Source organism: Hesperophylax consimilis, chromosome 23, assembly GCF_061612785.1.
Source record: "Hesperophylax consimilis isolate HC1 chromosome 23, BYU_Hcon_1.0, whole genome shotgun sequence".
Lineage (NCBI taxonomy): Eukaryota > Metazoa > Arthropoda > Insecta > Trichoptera > Limnephilidae > Hesperophylax > Hesperophylax consimilis.
The window spans coordinates 28241148-28267463 of record NC_142858.1 but is presented as its reverse complement, the minus strand read 5'-3'; the positions used below and the strand labels follow the sequence as shown (position 1 = coordinate 28267463).

General features: G+C 34.8%; 2 protein-coding genes across 2 annotated transcripts in view; both read right to left on the bottom strand.

The window, feature by feature from the left end:
* Positions 1–289: 289 nt before the first annotated feature.
* On the bottom strand, positions 290–11010 carry LOC149412523 (uncharacterized). Its single transcript, XM_089645727.1, has 6 exons — positions 10873–11010; positions 10336–10485; positions 5553–6142; positions 2677–2797; positions 1590–1680; positions 290–554 (listed from the first exon to the last, which is right to left on the bottom strand). The coding sequence occupies exons 2-6, from the start codon at positions 10403–10405 to the stop codon at positions 290–292; spliced, it is 1137 nt and encodes a 378-aa protein (XP_089501853.1). The 5' UTR covers positions 10406–10485; positions 10873–11010.
* Positions 11011–14700: 3690 nt separating this feature from the next.
* LOC149412522 (cell adhesion molecule Dscam2-like) overlaps positions 14701–26316 on the bottom strand; it is a 73623-nt gene continuing 62007 nt past the window's right edge. Inside the window, exons 14-15 of the mRNA XM_089645726.1 lie at positions 16115–16281; positions 14701–14709 (exon numbers count right to left, since the gene is read on the bottom strand). Coding sequence (XP_089501852.1) covers positions 14701–14709; positions 16115–16281 — 176 coding nt within the window. The remainder of the gene's footprint in view (positions 14710–16114; positions 16282–26316) is intronic.

Here is a 26316-nt window from a genome sequence, read left to right as displayed (position 1 = left end):
TTTGGTTGTAAAAACGACCACTTCACAATTATTTTGAAAAAAAACAAATTTTGGCACCTTCAATCCAAGATGGCGGGTCGAGCTCGACCCTCCCAAGGTCGAAAAATTTTTTTTTTCCTTAGAGTCCCAATCTTAACAACATATATCAAAATCGCTACTACCTAACCTTTTGCAAGGTAAAACTCCCCACTGACTGGACTAATACGTAAATGACCATCTTCGAATACTCAAGCTGCTTACAATAAATAAGCCCTTGTATCATCCCTTTTAAAAAGTAGTTGATAAATCTTTAAACATAAACGGAATAGTCGTCAGAGTGAAAAGAGCAAGACGGCTTTCTTCCACGTTGCCCCACAAATGAGGGTCCGTCTCTGGGATTAACTCTGAACATATTTATAGGGCTATCTGTGTGTAGTATTCTGGAGACATCTCGGAGATCGCAAAAGGAGTGACTCTGGTGCCGGTGTTTGAAAATTTGTTTGGAGGTCTTTAGGGAGGAGTCTTCAACATCCCTGTAATGGATGCTCGCCAGGCTAGATCGTTTGTGCAACCTCCTAAATGAAAACAGATAATGTCAACTTTATATACAATCGGGTAGTAAATAAGATATTGGAAATCACGAAATAGGATTCTTGTGTGAAATGAAACCTTGTACTCTCAGCATTCTATTAAAAATGTACGATTGTATGTGTATTTCATCACCTCACAAAACAGTTTTTAGTGTTCGGTTAAAATCAGTTATATCCTATTTAGTGTTCGGTTACAATCAGTAATATTCTTATTTTTTTGGTAAACTAATGGTTAAGACAAGATTTTTTATGCAAAGCACAAAGGGTAACAATTATTTTTATAAGCACTTTTTTTTTTTTATTTTTTTTTTATTAAGGAGAAAAAACAGATACAGATATCAATTGACAAAAATATATACGAAACATCAACTAGAGAATTCACCTGCATCCAAACTATTTCTCACGAATTAACTTTTACATGCTTATAAAAATAATTGTTACCCTTTGTGCTATGCATAAAAAATCTTGTCTTAAACATTAGTTTACCAAAAAAATAATTAATATCTGACAAGTTCTAGTATTTTCACCAAAAAATGTAGACAATTTGTCTCTACGCCATCTAGTGAGAGAGTTAGCACTTACAATGCCTTTCTCATATAAAATAAAGTTGGTTGTTTCAGGTGAAAAAATGTAACAAGCAGTAATTGTTGAATGAAACACTAGTATATATTGAATTATTTCGCGGATAAGCGATAAGCCGCCATAGCTCAGTGGTCAGAGCTGTCGACCGGAAATCGAAAGGACACGGGTTCAAGTCCCGTTAGCGTCATGTATCTTTTATCAGGAGATTTTTCAATGTGGATGAGTGTTTCAGGCTAATAATTATTGCTTATAAAAATAACAGTAATATCCTGTTTATTTGGATTTTATTGAGAAGCAGAAATACACACAAATTCTCCCAATTTCTGACAGCTTCTTTAAGAAATACAACGGTCAATATGTCAGAGGCCTGAAGGGTTAAGATTATTTATGATTGATACATTGTGTTTAATGTGAATACTCAACGTTTATTTAACATACCTGGGGGGAGGTCTGCGTAGTGGGGGAGTTGTGTCGGTTGATGATGAATCACTAGAAATTATGTTTGCCGTCAGTTTGTTGATTCGATGTTCTGCAAAAATATATTACAAAAGTTGTTGAAAAAATCATTCTACTAAGATTACGAAAATGTTACTAAAAAAGATAGAAACGAAATTTCTAACTAATAAAATAAATAAACATATCAAAACAAATTTTTTTAAGCTTGTGATGTCACTGCATAAAAATGCCTGGTCTACGATTATCTTTATTTATTTTTTATAAAATTCCACACTGCTTAAAAGAATAATTAAATAGCCACACTGAGGTTTCTGTTAACTTTGACATTTTGCATTTCTGACAGCTTAATTTCTCGGTACAATGAAAAATCTTTTTATTACAGCAATAATGGTTTTTGCACAAAGAAACTGTATAATATCATTAGTTATTTTGACTATATCTGACCTACGGTATTTAAATGAATCCATATTTAAACAATAAAACACAGTCCGCTCTGGGTCAGTATTTTGAGATATTAAGTCCGTATGTTTCTTTGGTTTCTGATTGGCGGCTTAAATTTTTAAAAATTATTTTTTATCCAATTTCGCGATTTTTTTTATTTTTTTCGCATTCATTAAAGTTATGTCCGGTCTTTCAACTTTATAAAAAATGGTATGTTTTCGTAGATTCAAATTTGGTTTAAAAAAAAAAAAAGAATAATTTTTGACCTAACCAAAAAAAATAAAAGTGATGCAAGTGGCCTATTTATAATAAACTTCTTACATCTAAGAAAAAAATACTATGAAACTCTCTTATAAGATTTTTCAAGAGAATAGAAAATCTATCAACCTGGACATTTTCAACGCTGCGGAAAGATTCATCACATTTATCAGCGCGTATCTAATATTCCCACATTTCAGAGCATCTCAAAAATCTTCACTAGCTCAAATGTCCTGAAAGAATCGTGTTCAAACGTTGCTGATGGTATTTAAGTCACTTAACGCAATGTCTCCGGCTAATTTATCAGGATTGTGTTTTTCTGAAAATCCAGATTTTTTTATGCGTTGATTGTGGAATATACTGTACTTACTCGGATGATTTATTTGTATCGGCAACGGAGACGATTCTGGCTGACTGGAGTTGGGCTGGTTCGAATCTGAGCTACTCAATTCCTGGGTGGAAAGACGGGCATAAAAACGATTGGTAAGTGTCTGAAACAGAATTTGTACAAGGTATACTTAAAAAGATATTTTACATAAAGAATGTACCTATGTGTTGAAAATACATAATGAAGTGAATTTTTATTCAAATACAGTGATGGTGCTTTATAAAATGTATGTACCTAGTTCTTTCTCTATTATTGTAACTTACTATTTTTTTGTACATTTAAAGACACAAAAAAATCAAGCCCAAGCAAGATCAAGATGCAGTCTGTGCTGACGATGATATTTTTTTATAAGTTATGTCACAAAATCACTCTATAGCAAAATCATTTTCACTTCAAATAGTTGATGAAACTACAATATCAAAATACATTCATACTATCAAATCAAACGCTATCGGTTGCGATAAAATAAGTATCTCAATGATTAAACTCATACTTCCGTATGCACTCAGCACTATAACAACCATTATTAACCAATCATTACGGACAGGTATAGTTCCAGCACTGTGGAAAAATGGTTTAGTCACACCAATTCCGAAAAAGAAACCAATTTCAAGTATTAGTGATCTCAGACCGATTAGCATATTACCAGCATTATCCAAGGTACTCGAAAAAGTTGTGTTTGAGCAAACAGTAGTCTACGCTGAAACATGCGGGATTATACCTCGTCATCAATCGGGGTTTCGTAAAGGCCACAGCACTACAACAGCTCTGCAATGTATTACAGATGATATTCTTGCCTCCACTGATGCAGGCAAAGCCTCGATACTAGTTCTGCTGGACTTCTCTAAGGCATTTGACTTACTGAGCATTCCATTACTTATTGCAAAGTTGCGTTACTTTGGTTTTGACGATGAAGCAATAAAATGGTTTCAAAATTACTTCAAAGATAGAACTCAGCGCACAGTTTGCAAGGATAGTAATGGGACTCTAAAATATTCATCTGACATTATAATAACAAGAGGGGTACCCCAGGGATCGATACTAGGGCCATTGCTTTTTGCTATATATACCGCTGACATGATGCAATCTATTGAACACTGTGGTTCGCACATGTATGCTGATGACACACAACTATATTTATCGTTTGACGTAAGTAAAACTCATGTGGCAGTGGATATGGTAAATGGTGACCTACGTAGAGTTTGCAGTTGGGCAAAGGAGCACGCGTTACTTCTCAATCCTCAAAAAACTGTTGCTTTATTAATGGGAACTAAGCAAAAAATATCATGCGTAAAAAATGGAGGACATGTTGTAAAAATACATGAAACCACCGTTCCCTTTGTTGATGCTGCGCGCAACCTTGGAATAATGGTGGACGGTAGATTGAGGTATGATGAACATGTTAAAAACAGGTCACAGTGGTGCTACTCGAGGCTTCGTCTATTGTACAATATAAGAGATAACATATCAGTAAAACTACGCAAGATTATTACTGATAGTCTTGTTCTCTCAATATTGGACTATGGAGACTCAGTTTACGGTCCATCTTTATTGAAAAAAACCCAAAAACAAGTACAACGAGTCCAAAATGCATGTGTCCGATATTGCTATAATGTCCCGAGACGCGAGCATATCTCGCCTTACCTCTATCGGCATCGAATACTGAATATGTCGAACAGAAGGAAGTTACATCAAATGTGTCAACTGTTCAACTTGATGAATTCAAAGGTTCCTTCCTATCTGTTTGACAGACTGCAGTGGTCCCGTGACTCACATGCACATAGTACACGCCAAAGAGACCATTTACTTGTTCTCCCCAAACATAAAACTGCTGTTTTTGAGGGTAGTTTTAGCTACTCATCGTCAAAACTTTGGAATAAAATACCACTGCCTATTCGAACAACAACATCGTTGCAGTGCTTTAAGAAGCTCTGCAGCGAATGGTTGCTGACAGCACAGTCACAGTCAACCGCACAACATCATAATTGATCGAATTTAAAATGAAAGGGACACCTACTTGTGACTATTATTTTTTTTTATTTTATCTATGTATTTTATGTAAATTTAATCCTGAATTTATATTTTATTTTATTTTAAAGAAATTTGTATTTATCGATTTATAACACATTATATTAAAGGCACTGCTGAAAACCAGCTACATTCCCGGAGAAATCCGGAATGTACAGCTGAGCAGTTGCCCTTTTGGCAATATAATCATCTAAATGTATGTGTACAAACTATATGCAAACATGTAAAAAATTATTGTCAAATAAACGTTTTTATTATTATTATTATGTAAATCTATGGTGACCCAATTTTTGATCCACCGACTGTTGTTCCCCTGACAGTTGATCCCTCAGACAGTTGTTCCCCCGACCGTTAATACCCCGGACAGTTGATCCCCTCGCACAGTTAAACCCAGTGTCGACCTTATATATTCATTTTGCCTTTGGAAATTACCTCTGTTGCGTTAGTTAGAGACAAAAATAAAAACGTCACTCTATCAAGTATGGTATTGTCTGTGTGTTGGCTTTATCATTTTTTAAATTTTATTTATTGAAGTTTCTAGCCTGCCTCTATGGGCTAATCCCTCTGCCAGTTGATCCCTCGGATACTAGGAGGATTTTAGGGGTTCAACCCCTAAATGATAATTCTGTTATACTTCCCCCTGGTGTCGTATACAGAGAGGATATAGCCTCTCTGTTGGGTGCAATGGGCAAACTGAAACACATGTCAATAAACTATACACTACACTTTCAAGATTTAAAATTAGGAAATAATAAAGAAAAAAAATCACCTTCGTCAGGTGCAATAGGCAAAATTTTAGTATAATAAAAATTACATAATATTATAAGAACCTGAATAGGGTGGCGTTTGGGCGAGTTCTCAGAGGAGCTGGAGTGAGTATCACATGGCATGCGTTGGTGCTCTGTCGGGGCTGGAGGAATGAATTGCCCATGGGTTTCCATGGGGATGTGGCACTCGTGACTGATCACGGGCTTATGGTGTTCTTGGGTGACTCGGTGGAAGTAAGGAGTGGCCGGGGAGTCGTAGGATCTGTGAATCTGGGGATGGTGTAGTTCATGGGTGACCGTGGGGGACGAGGGCTCACGGATGGTTTGTGAGGCGGGATATCTACGGTTACCATGATGACTATGCTGACTTTGAGTCGCCCCGGTATGTTGGGGGAAATCACGCTCAAGAAGAAATAGAGGTGTTAGTCTTGGAGAGTGATTGTTGAGTTGGGGGAGGTGATGTGCGTGCTGAATAATAGGGCTGCGACCTTCATTGGTGATCTGAGGAGTAGATGGATCGTGAGTGGTGAGGTTCTCAGGGAGGAACATCGGGATATCGGATGAGAAGGAGGTTTCCTGGTGGTTGCTTTGATGGCGTCGTTCAAGTGATTGGAATGTATGGCAAGGGACAATGGCATCTCTGATGAAGGCACCTGGAGACAACACATTGTTTTTAGACTTACATGATGCATAAGCCTGGAATAACAGTACGCATTGTCTGGAGACAAACTCGTAGCATACAAGGGAAACTAGTGAATCCACTTCACATTTAGAATGGATTTTCTTCATAACTTCATTAAATTCAAAACTTTCTTTAATTTGAGCTTTCGTTTTTGAGTAAATCAAGTCAAAGGTAAAGTAAAGGAGGTTAATAATATCAGCTGTTTGATGTCTTTCAATGCGACAAAGCATAGATCTGGCTTCAAAAGTCTTTAACCCTTTATTTGTAGAAAAAATATACAAAAAAATACTCAGATCGAGAAAACAGTTTTTTTGGGTTCTCTATTTGCAATGTAGATTCATTCACCAGTTTCACTTGCACTACGATTTTCCAAACACCGTGTACCTTTTGTGAATATTTATTGAGAAAATTGAGTAAATAATCAATAAAATGAATTATAATCTGATTATTTTATAATAACGTTACAAAAAATTATAATTGGTCAAATATTGTAAAATGTTAATTAAAATAGCAATATAGCAGAAACATAACAATAATTGTATGTGAGTTTTCTTATCTCAGGGTAAAATACCTGACAGATTACTACTTTGACTTCTTGACAAGGAGTTCCTGTTTGTTAGTTCGTTCATCTCTAACATTACTTCACTCCTGTCCTTTCTATTGGCTTTAGCAGCAGCTGAAGGAGGGAATGAGAAAAAAGCATTTTTAATAACTAACTAACTAACTAACTAACCATCACGCCGTTTCCCCGCAGGGGTAGGCAGAGAGGACGGACCGCCAAACAACTCGGTCTTGGCACACACTTCTTGCCTCATTCACATTCATACATCGTCTCATACTGATGAGATGACTATTATTCTGACTCTTGACATGGCCCGACTCTAGTATCTGATTCACTTGATCGTGCCATGTCTTCCTCGGGCGTCCCCGACTTCTGCTACCATTCGCATTTGCATCATATATCCTCCTTACACTCCTATCTTCGCTCATTCGCTCTACATGCCCAAACCATCTAAGCGTCCCTTTCTTAATCTTACTCATTACGCTTACATCAGCCTTACACTCTTTGCGGATCTCCACATTCCTCACACGATCAAACATGGTTTTACCACACATACGCCTCAGGGATCTCATTTCAACAGCATTCAATCTACTTTCATCCTTTCTTTGCCAGTTCCATGCCTCACTTCCATACATCAAGGTAGGTACCAGCACTCCGTTGTGGACTGCTAACTTCGCTTCTTTGGACAGTTTTTTGTTAGCGCCAACGGCGTTCAGTCCTCCATTAACGGAATTACCTGCATTTACCCTTCTTTCAATATCTCTGTCAGCCTTCCCATCTCTCGTAAACATACTTCCTAAATACACAAACTCATCCACCTGCTCCAAGTATTCCTCATTCACAATTATATTGCACACTGTTTTCGTACTCTCTCTTTCAAACACCATTACTTTAGACTTACTTACATTCATCATTAACTCATTCTTCATGCATACTTCGTTCATCCTAGACACGAGAGACTGTAGATCTTCTATACTATTAGCAATCAGCACCGCATCATCAGCATACAACAGGCAACATACTTTCAAATTATTCAAATTCGCGCCCAATCCCACCTCTTTCAATTCTTGCATACAATTATCCATGTATAGATTGAATAACCACGGTGACATTACGCAGCCTTGTTTAACACCTTTTGTTATATCAAACCACCCCGTAAAACCACCGTTTACCCTAACACTTGCAACGCTTCCCTCATACAGAGACGCGATTGCCTGAGTCAGATATGTATTCACTCCATACTTGGACAACACCTTCCATAGCTTTTTCCTGTCGACTCGGTCGTATGCTTTTGTAGATCTACAAAGGCACAGAAAAGTTTCTGGTTTTTTGCCAGAAACTTCTCAGTGAGCATACGCAATGAGAAGATCTGGTCCATGCACCCCCTTCCACTCATAAAAGCACCTTGCACATCCCATATTTTATCTTTTGTTTCCTTTCTTACTCTTTCAATCAAAATTCTACCATACAGCTTGCCAACTGAACTTAGCAGGCTAATAGCCCTATGATTCCCACATTCCATACGTGACCCTTTACCTTTGTATAATGGCATTATCACAGCCCTTCTCCAGTCTAAAGGCGTATAACCTTCCTTTAAACATTGGTTAAAAAGATTGCACAACCATGTGAGAATTATACGGCTACCTCCTTTAAAATATTCAGCAGCAATATTGTCAAACCCGACAGCCTTACCATTCTTCATACATTTAATCGAACTTTCTATCTCATCCATGCTAATTTCGGTAACATTCACTCCATCGTCATTCATATCTGATTCACCGCTGGAATCACTGTCACTCACTTCGCTTTCGAAGACTTCCTCGAAATAATTCATCCATCTCTCTTTTATTTTTTCCTCATTCGTCAACATTTTTCCATCTTTTGATTTTATCACTTTCATGCTTCCGTTTTCTGGGCCACTCCGGGACCTTTTGACTTCTTTATAAAACAACTTAATGTTTTCTTGGAAATGGTTTGTCATTTTCATTCCTTCTTCCTCTTCCAGGCGTTTCTTTCGTTCTTTCACTCCAACTCTTACTTTTTTCTTACATTCCTTATATACTTCTTTCGCTCGATACTTCTCTTCGCTGGAAGCACTGCCAGCCGCAATCAGACATAACCATGCTTTCTTCTTCTCTGAGACCAGTGCTTTAATCTCATCATCCCACCATGCATCACCTTTCTTCCTACCTTGCGTACTTATTCCACAAACCTCCCTAGCAGATTCACAAAGACACACTTTTATGTGGTTCCATGTTTCGTCTATGCTTAGACCATCCATTTTTAATAATTTTCTATAATGCATAATTTCATGAACTTGTAGTAAAATATATAAATATGTACCATACAAGATTCCCACCGTCCAGAAGCAGGGGAATTATGCAAGAAATGGTGAGTGAGACGAAATGGAAAGGTCAGAAAAGGAGTAGATAATTTTAAACCAGAGTCAAGGATTCTTCTTCTTCTTTTGTATGGTGGGGGGGGTCAGATGGGGACGTCTAGGTCCTCAGGCGTTGCAATGTGGACCACATCAATCCCGCCGGGAATTAATGGAGCGGGCATTCGTTGACCACATGTTCGGTGGTCTGCACCACACCACAATTACACATCGCCGACTTTAAGGCCCCATCTGTGCATCATGTGGGCACAGCGGCTTTGGGAGCACCTTAACCTATTGATGGCGGACCAGGTTTTGTGAGGCAATGAGAACCCAGGTTGTCTCTCGGTGGGGTCCTGTATGAGATGGGCATTTCCCACGTTGGCCGTTTGCCACTCAAGTTTCCAGCTGGGGTGAGATGCAATCGGAGGAGCCTCTCTCCTTCCGTCAAGGATTAAGATCCTAAGTAAGCTTCTCTGCCACAAAGGTTTTCAATTGGTTTTAACGAATTATCAATAATGTATAATGAAGGCAGAGGAAGGATGAAACTAGGCTAAATGCTGTAGAAATGATATTCCTGAGGAGGATGTTTGGAAAAACTTTGTATAAGCATGCAAAAAATGTGGAATTCCGGAGAAAGGGATGCTTAGATGGTTTTGGCATGTATAGAGCAGATAAACGAAGAAAGGAGTGTAAGAAGAATACATCAAGGGCAATTACTACACATAGGGGCCGTCGAAATCAGCATCAATATCAACCTTTTTGCCTAAAACACCTTTATTCCCTGACCATCAAATAATTTCTATTTATTCCAGAGTGCAATCTCATGAGTGAAGATATATCTAACTGTCATCATCGGTACTCTACCTCTACTTCAATATCTAAAACCGGGGCAGGTTGTTACAGTAAATAATGGCTAACACTAGAGGATAGGGTGCTAACATTGAACATGAAGAAAAATTCAGAATAGAAAAAATTGAGAAGCAACAACAGGACACCCAAAAAAGCATGGAATTTATGAGTACTCAATACGATGAATTAATTAAAAAACTAGAGATAACAATCCTACAAAACAAAAAAATTGAAAATTAATTTATAAACCTGAAAAAAGAGCACAAGGAGAGTTAAAAATGCTGAAAGCATTCAAATAAACCTGAAAATACAATAATAACAATTATTATCTACCTAATAATTAATTTTAAAAAAGAGGGAAATATATACTTACAAATTCTACGATAACACAACAGCATCACAGCTGCTATTGAAGCAGTAGTGAAGAGTAACACAAAGTACATTATCGAATACCGAGAAAATATCCCAGTGCCAAAAATTTTGGTAAATATTGTTTTGTGATCATCACCGGTTGTCGAGGTTTCTAAAAACAATAAAAAGTAACTCAAACCAATGCACAGAGTGAGGCGAGGTTTAAGTTGAACACTACGGTTGGAGTATTTGAACCACATCCATTTGAAAGGTCCACGTTAACGCCGATTCTTTGGGAATGCCTGCATTTGAACAGATGACAAGCATAACAACATGACCGTTATGTTTGACAGAAGAACAAATGTTGATAAAAGGCTGGAAAAGGCCGAAAACCAGCGTTTAATGGTAATGGCTCAAATGTCAAAAATTCAAATTGGTAGTGAAAACTAAGTAGTTCTGAAACTCCGGTGATCCGACAATTCTGTTAATTTGAGAATTCTATCAATCAAGGAATTTATTTATTTCTTCACTACATATTAGTTTGTTTTCAGTTTGATACCTTGTCGGTAGTTCTTCAAGGTGAAGAAACTGTAGTTTAGTATGGCTGTCCCTGCACCGTTATGAGCAAGCACTATGACATCATATATAGTTAGTTCCGTCAGATTGCTTATTTTCGTTTGTGGATTTGTGACACGATCGAATACTGAAAATTTGTGAAAAAGTTGCTGATGTCTTTTGTTGATTGTACATTCATGGAGAAATACAAAATATATTTGGGGCCTTAGGATCACAGGGAACTAACTACAACATCTGGTGTTTTGAGTTAAGCTTGGTTTCGGTATTGCCATAATCATATTTATTAGTGACACAAAGCTCTATCTCGTATGTACAGAAGTTTAAGAGATAGGCATATGAGCACGCCAATATATAGATAGGCCCCTGTGATCCTAAACCCCAGAATTATACACATAATATTTTTCAGTGTTAACCCTTTCAGCCCCAGTGTTAATTCAAATTAACATGGACTTAGTGAATTTTTTTATCGTAACGGTAGCGATTTAGAAAAGTCATGTTTTTGTTTTCTTATAGCTTGTAATCTTTTCTGTGGCCTCTATTTTTTCTGCTCTGTTGAAATCCTTATTCCCGCTACAATAATGATAAATATTTTGACATCTGCTGATTGTGAGTTTCATCGAATTTCTGCCGTCATTGATTACTTAATTTAAGGTGAGATATCAATATTTCCTACTCGAATTACAAATATTTTAACGCATTAAGATGTGTTCTATAATAATAACATCAGTTCAATTCACTGTTCACAGTCATTTGCCAGAATATTGTAAATGAATTTCAATGTTCATTCAAATTAACACTGGTAGTGACGGACATGTTTTCGACTAGTATGGCGAATTTTTAAAGATTTATTATCCTAGATTATTTCTGAATGAATTTTAGTTAAAATGTTATTTGTTTGTACCTTAGAGATTATCACTACATTGTAAATGTGAATTTTTGACTTGAAAAAGTTATTTGTATTACTTTTCGGTTATGTTTATTTTACCTTACTATTTAAAAAATACCCTCTGACATCCAATGTTAATCCAAATTAACAAATTTCAAAAAAAAAAAAAATAATTTCAATACCAAAAATTTTCAAATAATTTTCTGAGGTATTATCAAGCATTACATATTTTATATATGTGGAAACAATAATGCGGGTGTGAAAGGGTTAAAGATTTCTTATGAAAATCATGCCATATAACAAGCTTTACTACCCTAATATTTTTCGAGATTCAAAAACCATTTAGTATAAAACCATTGAAGTATCTATAATAGATTAGATAGAGAATAGTAAATTCTAAATGTATAGTAAATTACAATGTAGTACTCACGGGTCCAATTAAGCACTCCTTGTATACTGTATTTGAACAGTATGCTTGCAATGGGACAAGTAGATTGACTTGGCCACCGGTTGAAATTAAGCACGGTAAATTCAGGATCTTGTTTAATAAATTCTGAGGGCAGAGGTCCAATACTCAATCCTCCTATTCCAACGAACATATTTAGTAGCACGGGCACGGTTTCCCCAATAATGTTACGGTAAGTGATTATCACTTCAAATCTGGTCCCACACTGTGATGCCTTAAAAATTATAAAAATGCAATGATTATCTTTTTGTAATAATTATCCCATTACACAGTGCGTTTTGACACAATGTATGTGTTTTAGCAAAACATAATGGATCACATATCGCCCGTGAACTGCCAATACCTCCTAACTTGCATTTTTCATGATTTGGCATTTAACCCTGAAGTGACGTGGAAGCTCCCTCCATCTTTCTCTTCTTCTTACATTCTGACCGAGATGGTGCAGGAGGATAGACAGCTCCCTTACATAAGCACAAATTCTATTTACGAGTCTTACGGTTCCCCGGGACTCACCAGGTCACTTACTAATGTTTGTTTTTATTTATTTTTTCAGTTTAATTGTAAACTTGCAAAGATAGACACTATTGAGTGTTGGCTATTATTGGAGGAAGTGTAAGACGAAGTATAAAATAAAGATTCAATCCCAGATTGTGCAAGATGTGTCGCATTTAGAGCAAGAAAATGTGTAAGTTTATCTTTTGTTATTATTTTTATGTTCAAAGTTACTGTTTCTTTGTGAACACAAGTTTTAAAAGTTTGTTATTTATTATTTTGGAAACATCATTCACTGCTAGTTACTATCGTTACATAAGTGCATTTTATCACATTTAGGGTATGAATAGCACAAAATCATGATGATTCAATTAATTGTACCTAATTTTATATTTAAATTGCTAATTTATTATTATTTTAACATTCCCTCATCCCGCTACAAAGCCAAAACCTGTCTCCCACTCTATCCGTCCAGTACACTTATAAACACACATATTCTTGTATAATGCATTATGTAGATTTATTACATTTGTTCTACTTCCATTTTTAAACTTATTACTTAGTTCGGCTTTTAAATTTGTTACTTAGTCATGCTTTTTTATATTTTAGTTTACATTCACTAAATACTTAGTTATATATTACCAATTCAACCATCTTTGAACAATTTGTCTGTTTCTTTTCCATGTTCTTTTGTATATTAAATTAATATTAAGACTGTTTATGTTTTAGTAACAAAGATGCAACATTTTTGTAGATTTTAATTATTGTTTATGGTTATGTTTTTGTGGAAGGTATTTTGCAGTTTTTAAGTTCAACTCTGATTTTATGTAAAGATTTGTGATTGATAATTTAATACTAAAAAAAACAAAACTTATAACTTTTACTTTAAGTAGTTTTGAAAAATATAAGACACGGTACCCACAACGTCACTAACGTAAGTTTTGTCCACCACATCATATAATGGTTAATGCCATTTTGTAGCCGTTTTTGAAATACACCACATCACAATATGTATACCATAAATGTATGTACCTTTGGCCTAAATATTTAAATATTGTTTATGGAAATATCTATGACATATGGCAATGGGGCATGGAACTGGCAGAAGAAGGATGAAAGTAGACTGAATGCTGTAGAAATCAATAGCGGTTCGTACTCACAAAAATGGGTAGTACGCTAAAAATATTGCCAATCTATCCCTATGTCAGGTCAGATAAACCTTTAGAAGTGAAAGATACTAGGAATTGGCAATTTTGAAGCTTATTCCGACCTGCTGGAATGATCGGTGTGCGAAATGTAAAATAAAGTGGTGCCATCTCACCGAAGAGTTTAAAAGGCATAGGCGGGCGCCATTCACGTTTCGGAGAATTTTTAATACTATGGTCGACATCAAACATATAGATAATTGATGTTCCCGGATGAGGTTTCTCTATGAGCGATATAGAATTCACTGGCACCACGTGACTTATGACATGTGATACAAAGAACGAAAATTTGAGCCGGTTGAACTTAATACTTTTGTTACTCTTATTTGCTTTGATTTTAAATGATACTATTTGCTCCAACGCTCCTTAGAGCTAGCCGCCACTGAGATCTCTGAAGGCGTATGTATGGTAAAACCAAGGATGTGGAGAAATGTGGAGATTCACGATTAATGCAAGCATAATGAGTAATAATAAGAAAGGGACACTGGACAATGGTTTATAAAAGAAATTGGTAAAATATTAAAAAAAGATTCTTACGTTTTTCTTTACCACAGGTTTGTGAATGCTAGATTTTGCCCAATCGGCATTGGGAGAACTGGAAGAAGTTGTAATGTTCATATCTGTATATTTCAGGAAATCACCCAACAGGTTAGTTTCTCCATCAGCGGATATCTTGGAATAAGGAAAAAAAACATTATTATGATAGGTGTACAAATAACTATAACAAAACAAGGACTGTACCCTGTAATGCGTTGCTGTAGCTCAGTCTGTCTGTGCAGATAGAGAAACAATAGCGCATATTGCTCTTACATCCAACAGATGGCACTGTTTTAAAAAAAAGCATGTTTGTCCAACAGATGGCGCTGTTGTTTAAAAAAAGCATGTTTTTACCTGTCACAGGTGACATCTATACAATATTGTTATTTAAAAAACACATGTGTATTAGAATGCTATATTGTGTCAAATTTCAAAGAAATCGGTGAAGAACTTTTGCTAATCTAAGATTTTGAACAAACAAACATTTATATAAATAATTGATTGTTGGTGATTTTTTTCATACTGTTTACTCCGATACCCAGAGCAGATATTTTAATTTTTCTTTGTATAGTTTCCTTGAGTTGATCTTGATTTTGGTTAGTACTTAAACTTGTTATTATAGATACACAAAGAATAAAGAAGAACGCGAGAAATGCCTTGTGGGCGTATTTCGTGATCCAATTATTTGCCTATTAATCACGGCTTAAATTGCCAATATAAAACTATGTTTACGAAATTCAAATCGGATGGAGATATACAATGTCGAGTGACTGTAAGTCAGACAGAGTGCTGGACTATTGGGATAAATAGAATATTTGTTTCCATTCTAATTTGTGCGGAAGGCACTTCTGTTTTTCTTCTTTATTCTATGCTTGCACACCATTTAATAGTTCTTTTCAAATGTTCTTAATTTTCAGATGTTAAAAAATATTGGATGCTAATTAACAATATGAATAAATAAATGAGATTACCAGCCAATTATTTGACACCTCTTTCATTCTGGTCGAAGTAATAATTTCTTCCCTGTTTACAAGGCATTGAAAGTTTACACTAACTCCGGCAATTGTCAAACTGATAAAAATTTTTGGATCCGCTGCAAAAACAAAAATAGTATTATTAAACAAGTAGTTGGATATTTATAAGAATAAAACTTGTAAAATTTATGGAAAGTGATAATCTCTTGAAATTTTCCCCATTTATAACACCACAGAACCAGGAGAATTTGTTTTACTAATAATATATTTAAATAAACCATCTTTAGTTCAAAGAACTTGTGCTTTATCATGGGTCTTGTGTTAATGAGATTGATGTTGTAACTTGCAAGGGCGTTATTAACAGTGGATGTGTAAACAGCCCAGAGACAATATGTAAAATAAAAATAAAGTATTGAATCGGCAAGTACCTTGTAACTTCTCCCATTTTCCCATCAATGGCATAATATGATGTAACTGAGGCAGTACCTTACTACTGCATAATATTATATTCATAAATTGAAAAATAAATTGCTAGATATGTAAACTGAGTACAAACCATGTTGGTAGTCATTCAATTCGTTGCCAAGCATGACTTTACGGGATATTTTCATAGACTGTGTGGAGGTAGCATGATCACCTGCTGTCCATGGCACGAAAGAGGGTACAGTTGGCAAATCAGTGTAAGTTTCAACTATCAGTGAGGCACTGGGAGGACTGAAACCACCCCGGTTTGACGCCTTTACACGGATCGTGTAAGTGTTTCCTTGCAAAAGCCCGTTCAAAATCATTTCCTTTGGACTTTCGTCACTGATGTATTCTGCTTTCCAATTACCTTTTACGAACATAATATCGATTACTGATTAATTATAATAATTGTTGGTAAGTGCTCAGGGGCCGTTCAAGTATTATGTAAGCACTATAGGGGGGCAGGGGGGTCTTTGCTTTGCTTATTTTTGATGACATGGGGGGGCGGGGGGGTCGAGATAGTGATTACGTCAGCACTGCTCAGCAGTAGTTATTTTTTTTTTACACATTGGCAACACACACATTATCTATGTTTGAAAACCGAATACATATTCGGGGATTTCCACAAATAATTAATACGTTTAGGTACTCCCTTAGAAGCGAATGGGGGAATTACAGCGCGCTACTCACTTGTCAAAATTTCTTCCATCAATCTATTGTTTCGTTTCAGTACGATTGACGATTTGACGTGTTGTAAGCAAATCAAAGCAAGTTAAAATTTGTGTTACCGTTGATCCTCTTTCGCCAAAGTTGAATTGTTTATAAAACAGAATACATTAACAGAAAAATGCATATAGGTACCAATTTTTACGTAAGCATGGGTAAGAGCTTTGCTTACTTTTGGTGACAAGGGGGAAGAGGGGGTAAATAATTGTAATAAATCTGCTTACGTAATACTTGAACGGCCCCTCATGAAGAAAACTTGAATAAGTAAAAGGTGACAATAAATAAGGCCAATAGATGTATTATACATAATTATCATTCTAAAGATGATAAATGAGTGAAAACTGAGTTGAATTACAATATAAAATATATATATATATATAGGTCCCACAACATTTATTGCGTCCGTGCGTAAATCCGTCTTTGGGCGTCCAGCACTTCTAGTTCTTTTTTTTAGATTGTTTTTGTGAATATTGCACTATGTTTTACTCACGATAATCGCTAGTATCATATTTTTTTAATATTCATAATAATGCAGGTTTTGATGTTTATTACACTCTCATACATTTCTAGCGTCACGTACATACTCACGTCCGGGTGTATATTTTTTGTATATTGAAGGTTCCTTTTAATATAGGTTTCACGTCCGTTCACTCTAATTTAATTGTTACGTCTGCCGTATATTGCTGACTATTCTACTAAAGGTTTCACGTCCATACTGAATAATATATTCTTGCGTCCGAGTGTATATTATTTGTTTGTTACATGGCGTTTTGAAGGTCGATTTAATTTTTACGTCTTCCGTATATACGGCCCTTAAGACTCTTGGATTTGTTTTGAGAGTTTCAAAAGGTAAATTTAGGCCGTTGTTATGCCCCTTATATTATTAAACCCCTTAGGATTACATGACTTATTCTGATATGGGAGATATATTTCACCTTAAAAATAATCAATATAAATATTGTTTATTTTAATTCTTTTATATATCGAGACAAATAGACATCTATAATTTTTGCAATCTTTTCTTTATTTTGAATATCTACTTATGTGAGACTTCTTATCATTTTTACCAATGTATCTTATTTTATTATGCGTTTTTGTTGTAACATTTTATTTTTTTTCATTCTATTTTGTTTTCTCTATTGTTTTAATTTTGAAGAATTTATAATAACTGCGATACTCAACTATTAAACTAGAATGTAAACGTCTATTAGGTGTAATAAATAAATTAACAAATAAATAAACAACACAAAATATTTCTTACTTTTCTAGTGAAGTTTTCACGTTCCTAGTGAATTAACTAATTAATTACAGCATCTGTGGTTGAGAGATAAGACTCTCGACTCGCAATCCGAAGCCCGTTATCTGACGGTCAAACCCGGCGTGCGCTAATAAATTTTTATTTGTTTGTGTTATTTCACAATTAATACATTAAACATAATATAAAGTGTGTTTGCAGCACGTTCCAGAGTGAAATATACTCTCATTATCGCCCTGGTGTGTGACCACCATTCCGAATGGAAACATTATTTCCAAGCTTTTGCCGTGTTTGGTGACCAGATATAAATAGCCAGGTACTTTTCTACATTTCTCTTCCTCATCTTCTTCCCCTCCCCAATACCTTCACCCTAGTACTCAGATTGGGGATGCCACAGTCTCGCTGTTCCAGACGGGAGCGGTTGAGACTCTTGTGCGGTATATAAAAAATATATGTATATATATTTATGTTTTATTTTTTTGACATCCAGAAACACACCAGACCTGACAACAAACTGTCTATTGATAGTGAGAAGTTTGAATGAATATCTTGTTGCACCTTGTATACAAACGTACCTACTGGGCGCAGGCGTGTGACAATTTTTTTTACAACGATATCCTTAGTAAAAATGTATCATTTCATAACGCGCCAGTTCGCTCCATTGCAGAGGGCGGTCGGACATTTTTAGGTCGGGATATCAATTTACCGTCCACTGTAAACCATCTTACAAAAATGTCCACCCGCGCAAGGCGCTTTTTAGTTCTGAGTGCTAAGTGGCAACGTTGTAAATGAACTGAATGTTGCCAAATCTGGGGTTTTGCTTCACCAAGGACTCAAACAATACATAAAAATGTACAAATTCGCCAACGGCCATGGGGACGCAATACTATCGACGAAATGCGTGGACGCAGCACGGCCGTCGTTATGTATACAAAATAATATCTACTCGTGATTGGTCACGAGGATACAATACCATCGACGCAGAACTTCTGTCGTTACGTATTCAATATAATAATATCTGTTATTATATTTAACTTAATTAGTTCAACCTCAAATTGCAATATTTTAATTAATGAGTTAAACTTATTAATACCATTAAGTTCAAAATAAAAATATTTTTTTTATTTTTATTTCTTAACATCTTTAGTGTTACAATATTTACAACATAATATTAAATAATATTTAAATCACTTTTCTGATAAGTAAGATGCTTGTGCTTAGGAGAGGACAACAATATATTTTTACATATTTATATTGCAAATATTATTACAAAAACTATTAATAGCCTTACAAGAAAATACAATAAAAGTAATAAAAACAGGTTAGTTATAAATAATACCAAGGAATGATAAGCAGAAACATAATATGTGGAGTTTATTAAGCAGAATTGATTTGAAAGTACCTACACGGCACACACGCTCATGTAATCTTGTAAAATAAAAATGCTTGTCTTAGAAGAATATGTTCAACATATGTATAATAACATTCTCTCTGATTCTATCTTCAATGTAACCAAAATAAATATAAAAACTATATTAAAAATGTATTAAACGTGTACCAAACTGCATAAAATGTTATTATATTATGTAATGACATATATTATGTAGTATTACATTATAATAATCTTCTGTTTTAATAATCTCCTGTTATAATAATCTCCAGTTAAAATAATCTCATGTTATAATAATCTCCCTCTTGAATAACGTTATATTTTTTACAAAATGAAACAATACTATGTTTTAAACCACTTTATTTTATACAATATTTGGGTTCAATCCAAACCGGTCGACGAAATATAAATAAAAATAAAGTGGTTTAAAACAAAGTATTTGTTTCATTTTGTATAATGTCAAGCCACTAAGTGTTTGCTTTCTTCGATAAATTTAATATTTTTTAGCTCTTGTAAGTATAGTTTTTAAATTTTTACATACATAATAGAATAGAATATTGCGGAAATCTGCAATTGGTTTCTCAGTTAGGTAAATTACACGTGTATAAATGAACCACATTGTAAACTGTTGATTTCCCTGAAATAAAATAAATAAATAAATAATTTAAAACAGTAAGAAAATTTATTAGGTGGTATTAGAGAATTTTAAATTGTTTTTTTTTGTAACTGTCATAATTTTCCTCAGATATATCCAGGAGTAATTTATTGAATAATTTTATACCGTTAAATAAATAATGATGTTTTGCTGTTGTAGTTCGAACTAGTGGTACGGTTAGTCCTCCAATATAAATAATTATTTAGCTTAAAATTAACTATGGAATATTATTTTTATCAAATGAATCTTTATGTAATTGAAGTTCTTAATGTACGAGTATTTTTGTCATAAATTTTTGTGAGAAGGGGAACCGGGAAACCTTGGAAAACATTTATTGTTGGATAGTTATATGGCTTTTTTAAATATGATTTTTATTAATATTTTTTGAATTGTCACAAGTGGACGTAGGTATGATTTATACGCACCCCCCCCCCGAAAACCACGATTTCATATTGTAGTAGTGTAGAATGTGCAAGTGCAAAATAAATACCTTTAAGTATTTTTAATGATACAGTATTTCTATGTCTAAAAAACATAAAGATGAGTTTTCTCATTCTGTCTACTGTGGAGTTTATTTGACTTTTCCATTTGATGTTATTATCGATAATTATTCCAAGATGTTCACAGCCTAAGCACCCTGATCAAGTTTCTGAAGGAATCGCTTGGGTACCTACTGGACTATAAGGGTATAACGAGCTATGTATTCGATACATGCGATTATATTAATTGGCTAATTATTTAGATTCATTAATTGACAAACAGTTTGCGTTACATATTGGTATTTCGTTAACATTGATATCAGTAAATTTTTCTTTAGCATAGACTACAATTCCACTACTTTTATTTTTGTGATAATTTGTGACATATTGTTTGTAGTTTGGAATACTTGGTATATTTTTATGTATTGCATGCGAGTGTGCCTCGGATAGTATTAAAAAATCTGGTTGTGGACATAATGTTAAATACATAGGTATACCAGAAGTTCGTCCATGTTTCAAATTATACTCCTTATGTTTAAGTGCAAGATTGTTAGTAGATTTATTATATTGTTCTAGATTTTAGTGCATTCGCTGTATGTTTCACATACGTATTCTTCTATATTTTGATTTTTTGTTGATTTCATTTAAGTTAAGGTTTTCATTGCATTTATGAAGGTGTGATAAAATATATAGTTATAATTCTATGAATATATTAATAATAATCCTCCCAATTTGTGTTACGATATTCTTGCTAGATTTCAATACATATCTTGAGGTTTTTATTTTATTCTATACGATTTATTTTATATTCAGATAATATTCGGGAACTTATAAATATTTTGTTTAATTGACAACAATATTTAATTTAAAATAAAACAATGTAAACACCATTTTTATTTTTTATACTTTGTGCCGACCGGGTTTCGCTCCCAAAAAAAACGCTTTTTCTTTTAAAAAAACAACAACGGACGCAATACTACCAACGTAATGCGTAAACGCATCACGATCGTCGTTATGCATTAAAAACTACGCAGGATGCTTCTTAGTTCTTAGTGTCAAGCGGCATCGTTGTAAATTAACCCAACGTTGCCAAATCTGATGATTTACTCAACCAAACGCTCAAATAATTAATAAAAATGTACTCGTGAATGGCCATGGGGACGCAGTACTATCGAAGTAATGCGCGGACGCAGCAAAATCGTCGTTATGCATTAAAAACCACTCAAGACGATTCTTAGTTCTGAGTATCAAGCGGCATCGTTGTAAATTAACCAAATGTTGCCAAATCTGATGATTTACTCAACCAAACGCTCAAATAATATTTAACAATGTACTCCGAATGGCCACGAGGACGCAGTACTATCGACGTAATGCGTAGACGCAGCAAGACCGTCGTTATGTATTCATAATAATATTTCAACGTGATCGGCCAGGGGGACGCAATACTATCAAAGTAATGCGTGGATGCAGCATGACCGTCGTTGTATATTCAAAATAATATCTACTCGTGATCGTTCACTGGGACGCAATACTATCGACGTGATGCATGGAAGCATCATGATTGTCATTATGAGTTAAAAATAGTATATTCTCATGATATATATATATCCCGCTACATTTGTTGCGTCCAACCCCTAAAAACTCCATAGCATTGTAGCGTCCACCGACTTACAGCGTCCGATATACGGAATGTTTTGACGTCAAAATTGGCCAGAACGATGCTTACCCCATGTAGAATCGTTTGGCAAAAATTTTTGTGGAAGCAAAAAATCTCTCGGAATGTCTGGAAACGAATATTGAACGTTTGAAATTTTGCCGACAGGTTCGCTACACAATGTATATATTGAGCAGTGTATGTTTTTATTCATTTCTACGATCTTGCCGCGTCCACGAAGTAATATAATTTTCGATACATAACGACGATCTTGCTGCGTCTACGCATTACGTCGATAGTATTGCGTCCTCGAGACCGATTACGAGTAGATATTATTTTATATACATATCGACGGTCGTACTGCATCCACACATTACGTCGATAGTATTGCGTCCCCATGGCCGTTCGCGAGTAGATATTATTTTGAATACATTACGACAGTCTTGCTGCGTCCACGCATTACGTCGATAGTACTGCGTTCCCGTAGCCGCTCATGAGAATATACTATTTTTAACACATAATGACAATCGTGCTGCTTCCATGCATCACGTCGATAGTATTGCGTCTCAGTGAACGATCACGAGTATATATTATTTTGAATATACTACAATGGTCGAAATAATTTTCAATACATAACGACGATCGTACTGCGTCTACGCATTACGTCGATAGTATTGCGTCCTCGAGACCGATTACGAGTAGATATTATTTAATATACATAACAACGGTCGTGCTGCATCCACGCATTACTTTGATAGTATTGCGTCCCCATGGCCGATCTCGCTGAAATATTATTATGAATATATAACGACGGTTTTGCTGCGTCCACACATTATTTCGATAGTACTGCGTCCCGTGGCCATTCACGAGTGCATTGTTATGTATTATTTGAGCGTTTGGTTGAGTAAATCATCAGATTTGGCAACATTGGGTTAATTTACAACGATGCCGCTTGACATTCAGAACTAAGAAGCGTCCTGCGTGGTTTTTAATGCATAACGACGATCGTGCTGCGTCCACGCATTACTTCGATAGTACTGCGTCCCCGTGGCCATTTGCGAGGACATTGTTGTATATTATTTGAGCGTTTGGTTGGGTAAATCATCAGATTTGGCAACATTGGGTTAATTTACAACGATGCCGCTTGATGCTCAGAACTAAGAAGCATCCTGCGTGGTTTTTAATGCATAACGACGATCGTGCTGCGTCTACGCATTACGTTGGTAGTATTGCGTCCGTTCACGAATAGATATTATTTTTAATACATATCGATGGTAGTGCTATATCCACGCATTACATCGATAGTATTGCGTACCTGTGGCCGATCTAGATTAGGTATTATTTTTAATTAATGAAGACAATATTAGCGAAATTCAATCGAACATCTGAAACGGAAAAATCTTAAAAAGGCACTGTCACATTTGGGACTCGAACCCAGGACCTTTGGGTTTCCAAGCCGTGACCCTACCAACTGAGATAATGTGTCCCTATCTGATTCGGTCATATTTACTGTAATATACTTCGACTAAGAATTACCAACAGAGTGGAAGTTACTCCCAGTATCGCCCTGGTGTAAGACCACCATTCAGAATTGAAACGTTGCTCCAAGTGGCTTTAGCCGTGTTTAGTAACTAGATCTGAATAGCCAGGTACTTCCCCACCTTTCTCTTCCCCATTTCTTCCCCTTCAATATACCCCAATTGGGGATGCCATAGTCTCAGTAGCTCCAGACGGGAGCAGTTGGGACTCTTGTGAGATATTCACTATAAAAATAAAACATACTTAATCTTAATTTTCTTAACGCATATTTTTATTGGCTGCTATCTTTATGTATCATTGCAGGATTCAACTCGAACTAAATGCTATCTGGATAATGTCTTGGATACATTTATCATTTTTTAATTAATATGCAACACCTATTGACTTTTCTTCATGTCTAGGATGATTATTATTTTATATTATATCTCTACACTATGTTTTCAAAACTCGTATGAGCGAAGTTTACACAAACACACTATTTTACATTGAAATCATTATCGAACGAAGAACGAAACAATATTGTTTTTTGAAGAACATTCGGTGGTAGCGAAACCCGGTCGAAACAAAATATAAAAAATAAAAGTGGTGTTTGCAAAGTTATTGTTAAATTATTATTTAATTGCAAAGAAAATCGATTTAAAATTCTCTAATACCACCTCATAACTTTTATTATTGTTTGATATTATTTATTTTATTTCAGGGAAATCAACATTTTACAATGTGGTTCATTAATACATGTGTAATTTACCTAACTAAGAAACCAATTACAGATTTCCTCAATATACTATTCTATTATTTATCTAAAAATTTAAACACTATAATTACAAGAACTAAAAAATACTAAATTTATCGAAGAAAACAAACACTTTGTAGCTTGACATTATACAAAATGAAACAAATACTTTCTTTTAAAAGACTTTATTTTAATTTATATTTCGTTGACCGGTTTGGATTGAACACAAATATTGTGATAAATAAATATAAAGTGGTTTAAAACAAAGTACGGTTTTATTTTGTAAAAAATATAACGTTATTCAAGAGGGAGCTTATTATAACATAATATATGTCATTAGTCATTACATAATATAATTACATTTTATGCAGTTTGGTACACGTTTAATACATTTTAAATTGAGTTTTTAAATTTATTTTGGTTACATTGAAGATAGAATCAGAGAGAATGTTATTATACATATGTTGAACATATTCTTCTAAGACAAGCATTTTTATTTGAATTGGTTTTACAGTGTTTTTCTATAAATAGATTACATGAGCGTGTGTGCCGTGTAGGTACTTTCAAATCAATTCTGCTTAATAAACTCCACATATTATGTTTCTGCGTATCATTTCTTGGTATTATTTATATCTAACCTGTTTTTATTACTTTTATTGTATTTTCTTGTAAGGTTATTGAGAGTTTTCGTAATAATATTTGCAATATAAATATATGTAAAAATATATAGTTGTCCTCTCCTAAGCACAGGCATCTGATTTATCAGAAAAGTGATTGAAATATTACATAATATTATGTAGTAAATATTCTAACGCTAAAGATGTTAAGAAATAGATGTAAAAAAAAAAAAAAAAAATATTTTTAACTTAATGATAGTAATAAGTTTAACTCATTAATTAAAATATTACAATTTGAGGTTGAACTAATTAAGTTAGATATAAAAACAGATATTATTATATTGAATACGTAACGACGGAAGTGCTTCGTCGATGGTATTGTATCCTCGTGACCGATCACGAGTAGATATTATTTTGTATACATAACGACGGCCGTGCTGCTTCCACGCATTACGTCGATAGTATTGCGTCCTCGTGTCAGTTTGCGAATATATACATTTTTATGTATTGTTTGAGCCTTTGGTGAAGCAAAACGGTAGATTTGGCAACATTCAGTTCATTTACAACGATGCCACGTAGCACTCAGAATTAAAAATCACCCTGCATGGACATTTTTGTAAGATGGTTTACAGTAGACGGTAAATTGATATCCCGACCTAAAAAGGTCCGACCGCCTTCTGCAATGGAGCGAACTGGCGAATTATGAGATGATACATTTTTATTCAGGATATCGTTGTAAAAATGATTGTCGCACGCCTGCGCCCAGTAGATACTTTTGTATACAAGATGCAACAAGATATTCATTCAAAATTCTCATTATCAATAGACAGTTTTTTGTCAGGTCTGGTGTGTTTCTGGATGTCAAAAAAATAAAACATATAAATATACATATATTTTTTTATATACCGCACAAGAGTCAACCGCTCCCGTCTGGAACAGCGAGACTGTGGCATCCCCAATCTGAGTACTAGGGTGAAGGTATTGGGGGGGGAAGAAGATGGGGAAGAGAAATGTAAAAAAGTACCTGGCTATTTATATCTGGTCACCAAATACGGCAAAAGCTTAGAAATAACGTTTCCATTCTAAATGGTGGTCTCACATCAGGGCGATACTGAGAGTATATTTCACTCTGGAACGTGCTGCAAACACACTTTATATTATGTTTAATGTATTAATTGTGAAATAACACAAACAAATAAAAATTTATTTGCGCACGCCGGGTTTGACCGTCAGATTTACGGGCTTCGGATTGCGAGTCGAGAGTCTTACCTCTCAACCACAGATGCTGTAATTAATTAATTAATTCACTATGAACGTGAAAACTTCACTAGAAAAGTAAGAAATATTTTTTGTT

Excerpts from the sequence above, each read along its gene's own strand:
- LOC149412523 (XM_089645727.1), bottom strand. The coding sequence starts at position 10,405 with ATGTACTTTGTGTTACTCTTCACTACTGCTTCAATAGCAGCTGTGATG. Across the intron at positions 6,143-10,335 it reads GTTGTGTTATCGTAGAATTT|GTGCCTTCATCAGAGATGCC; the intron begins GTAAGTATATAT and ends TGTTGTCTCCAG. Across the intron at positions 555-1,589 it reads CTACGCAGACCTCCCCCCAG|GAGGTTGCACAAACGATCTA; the intron begins GTATGTTAAATA and ends GTTTTCATTTAG.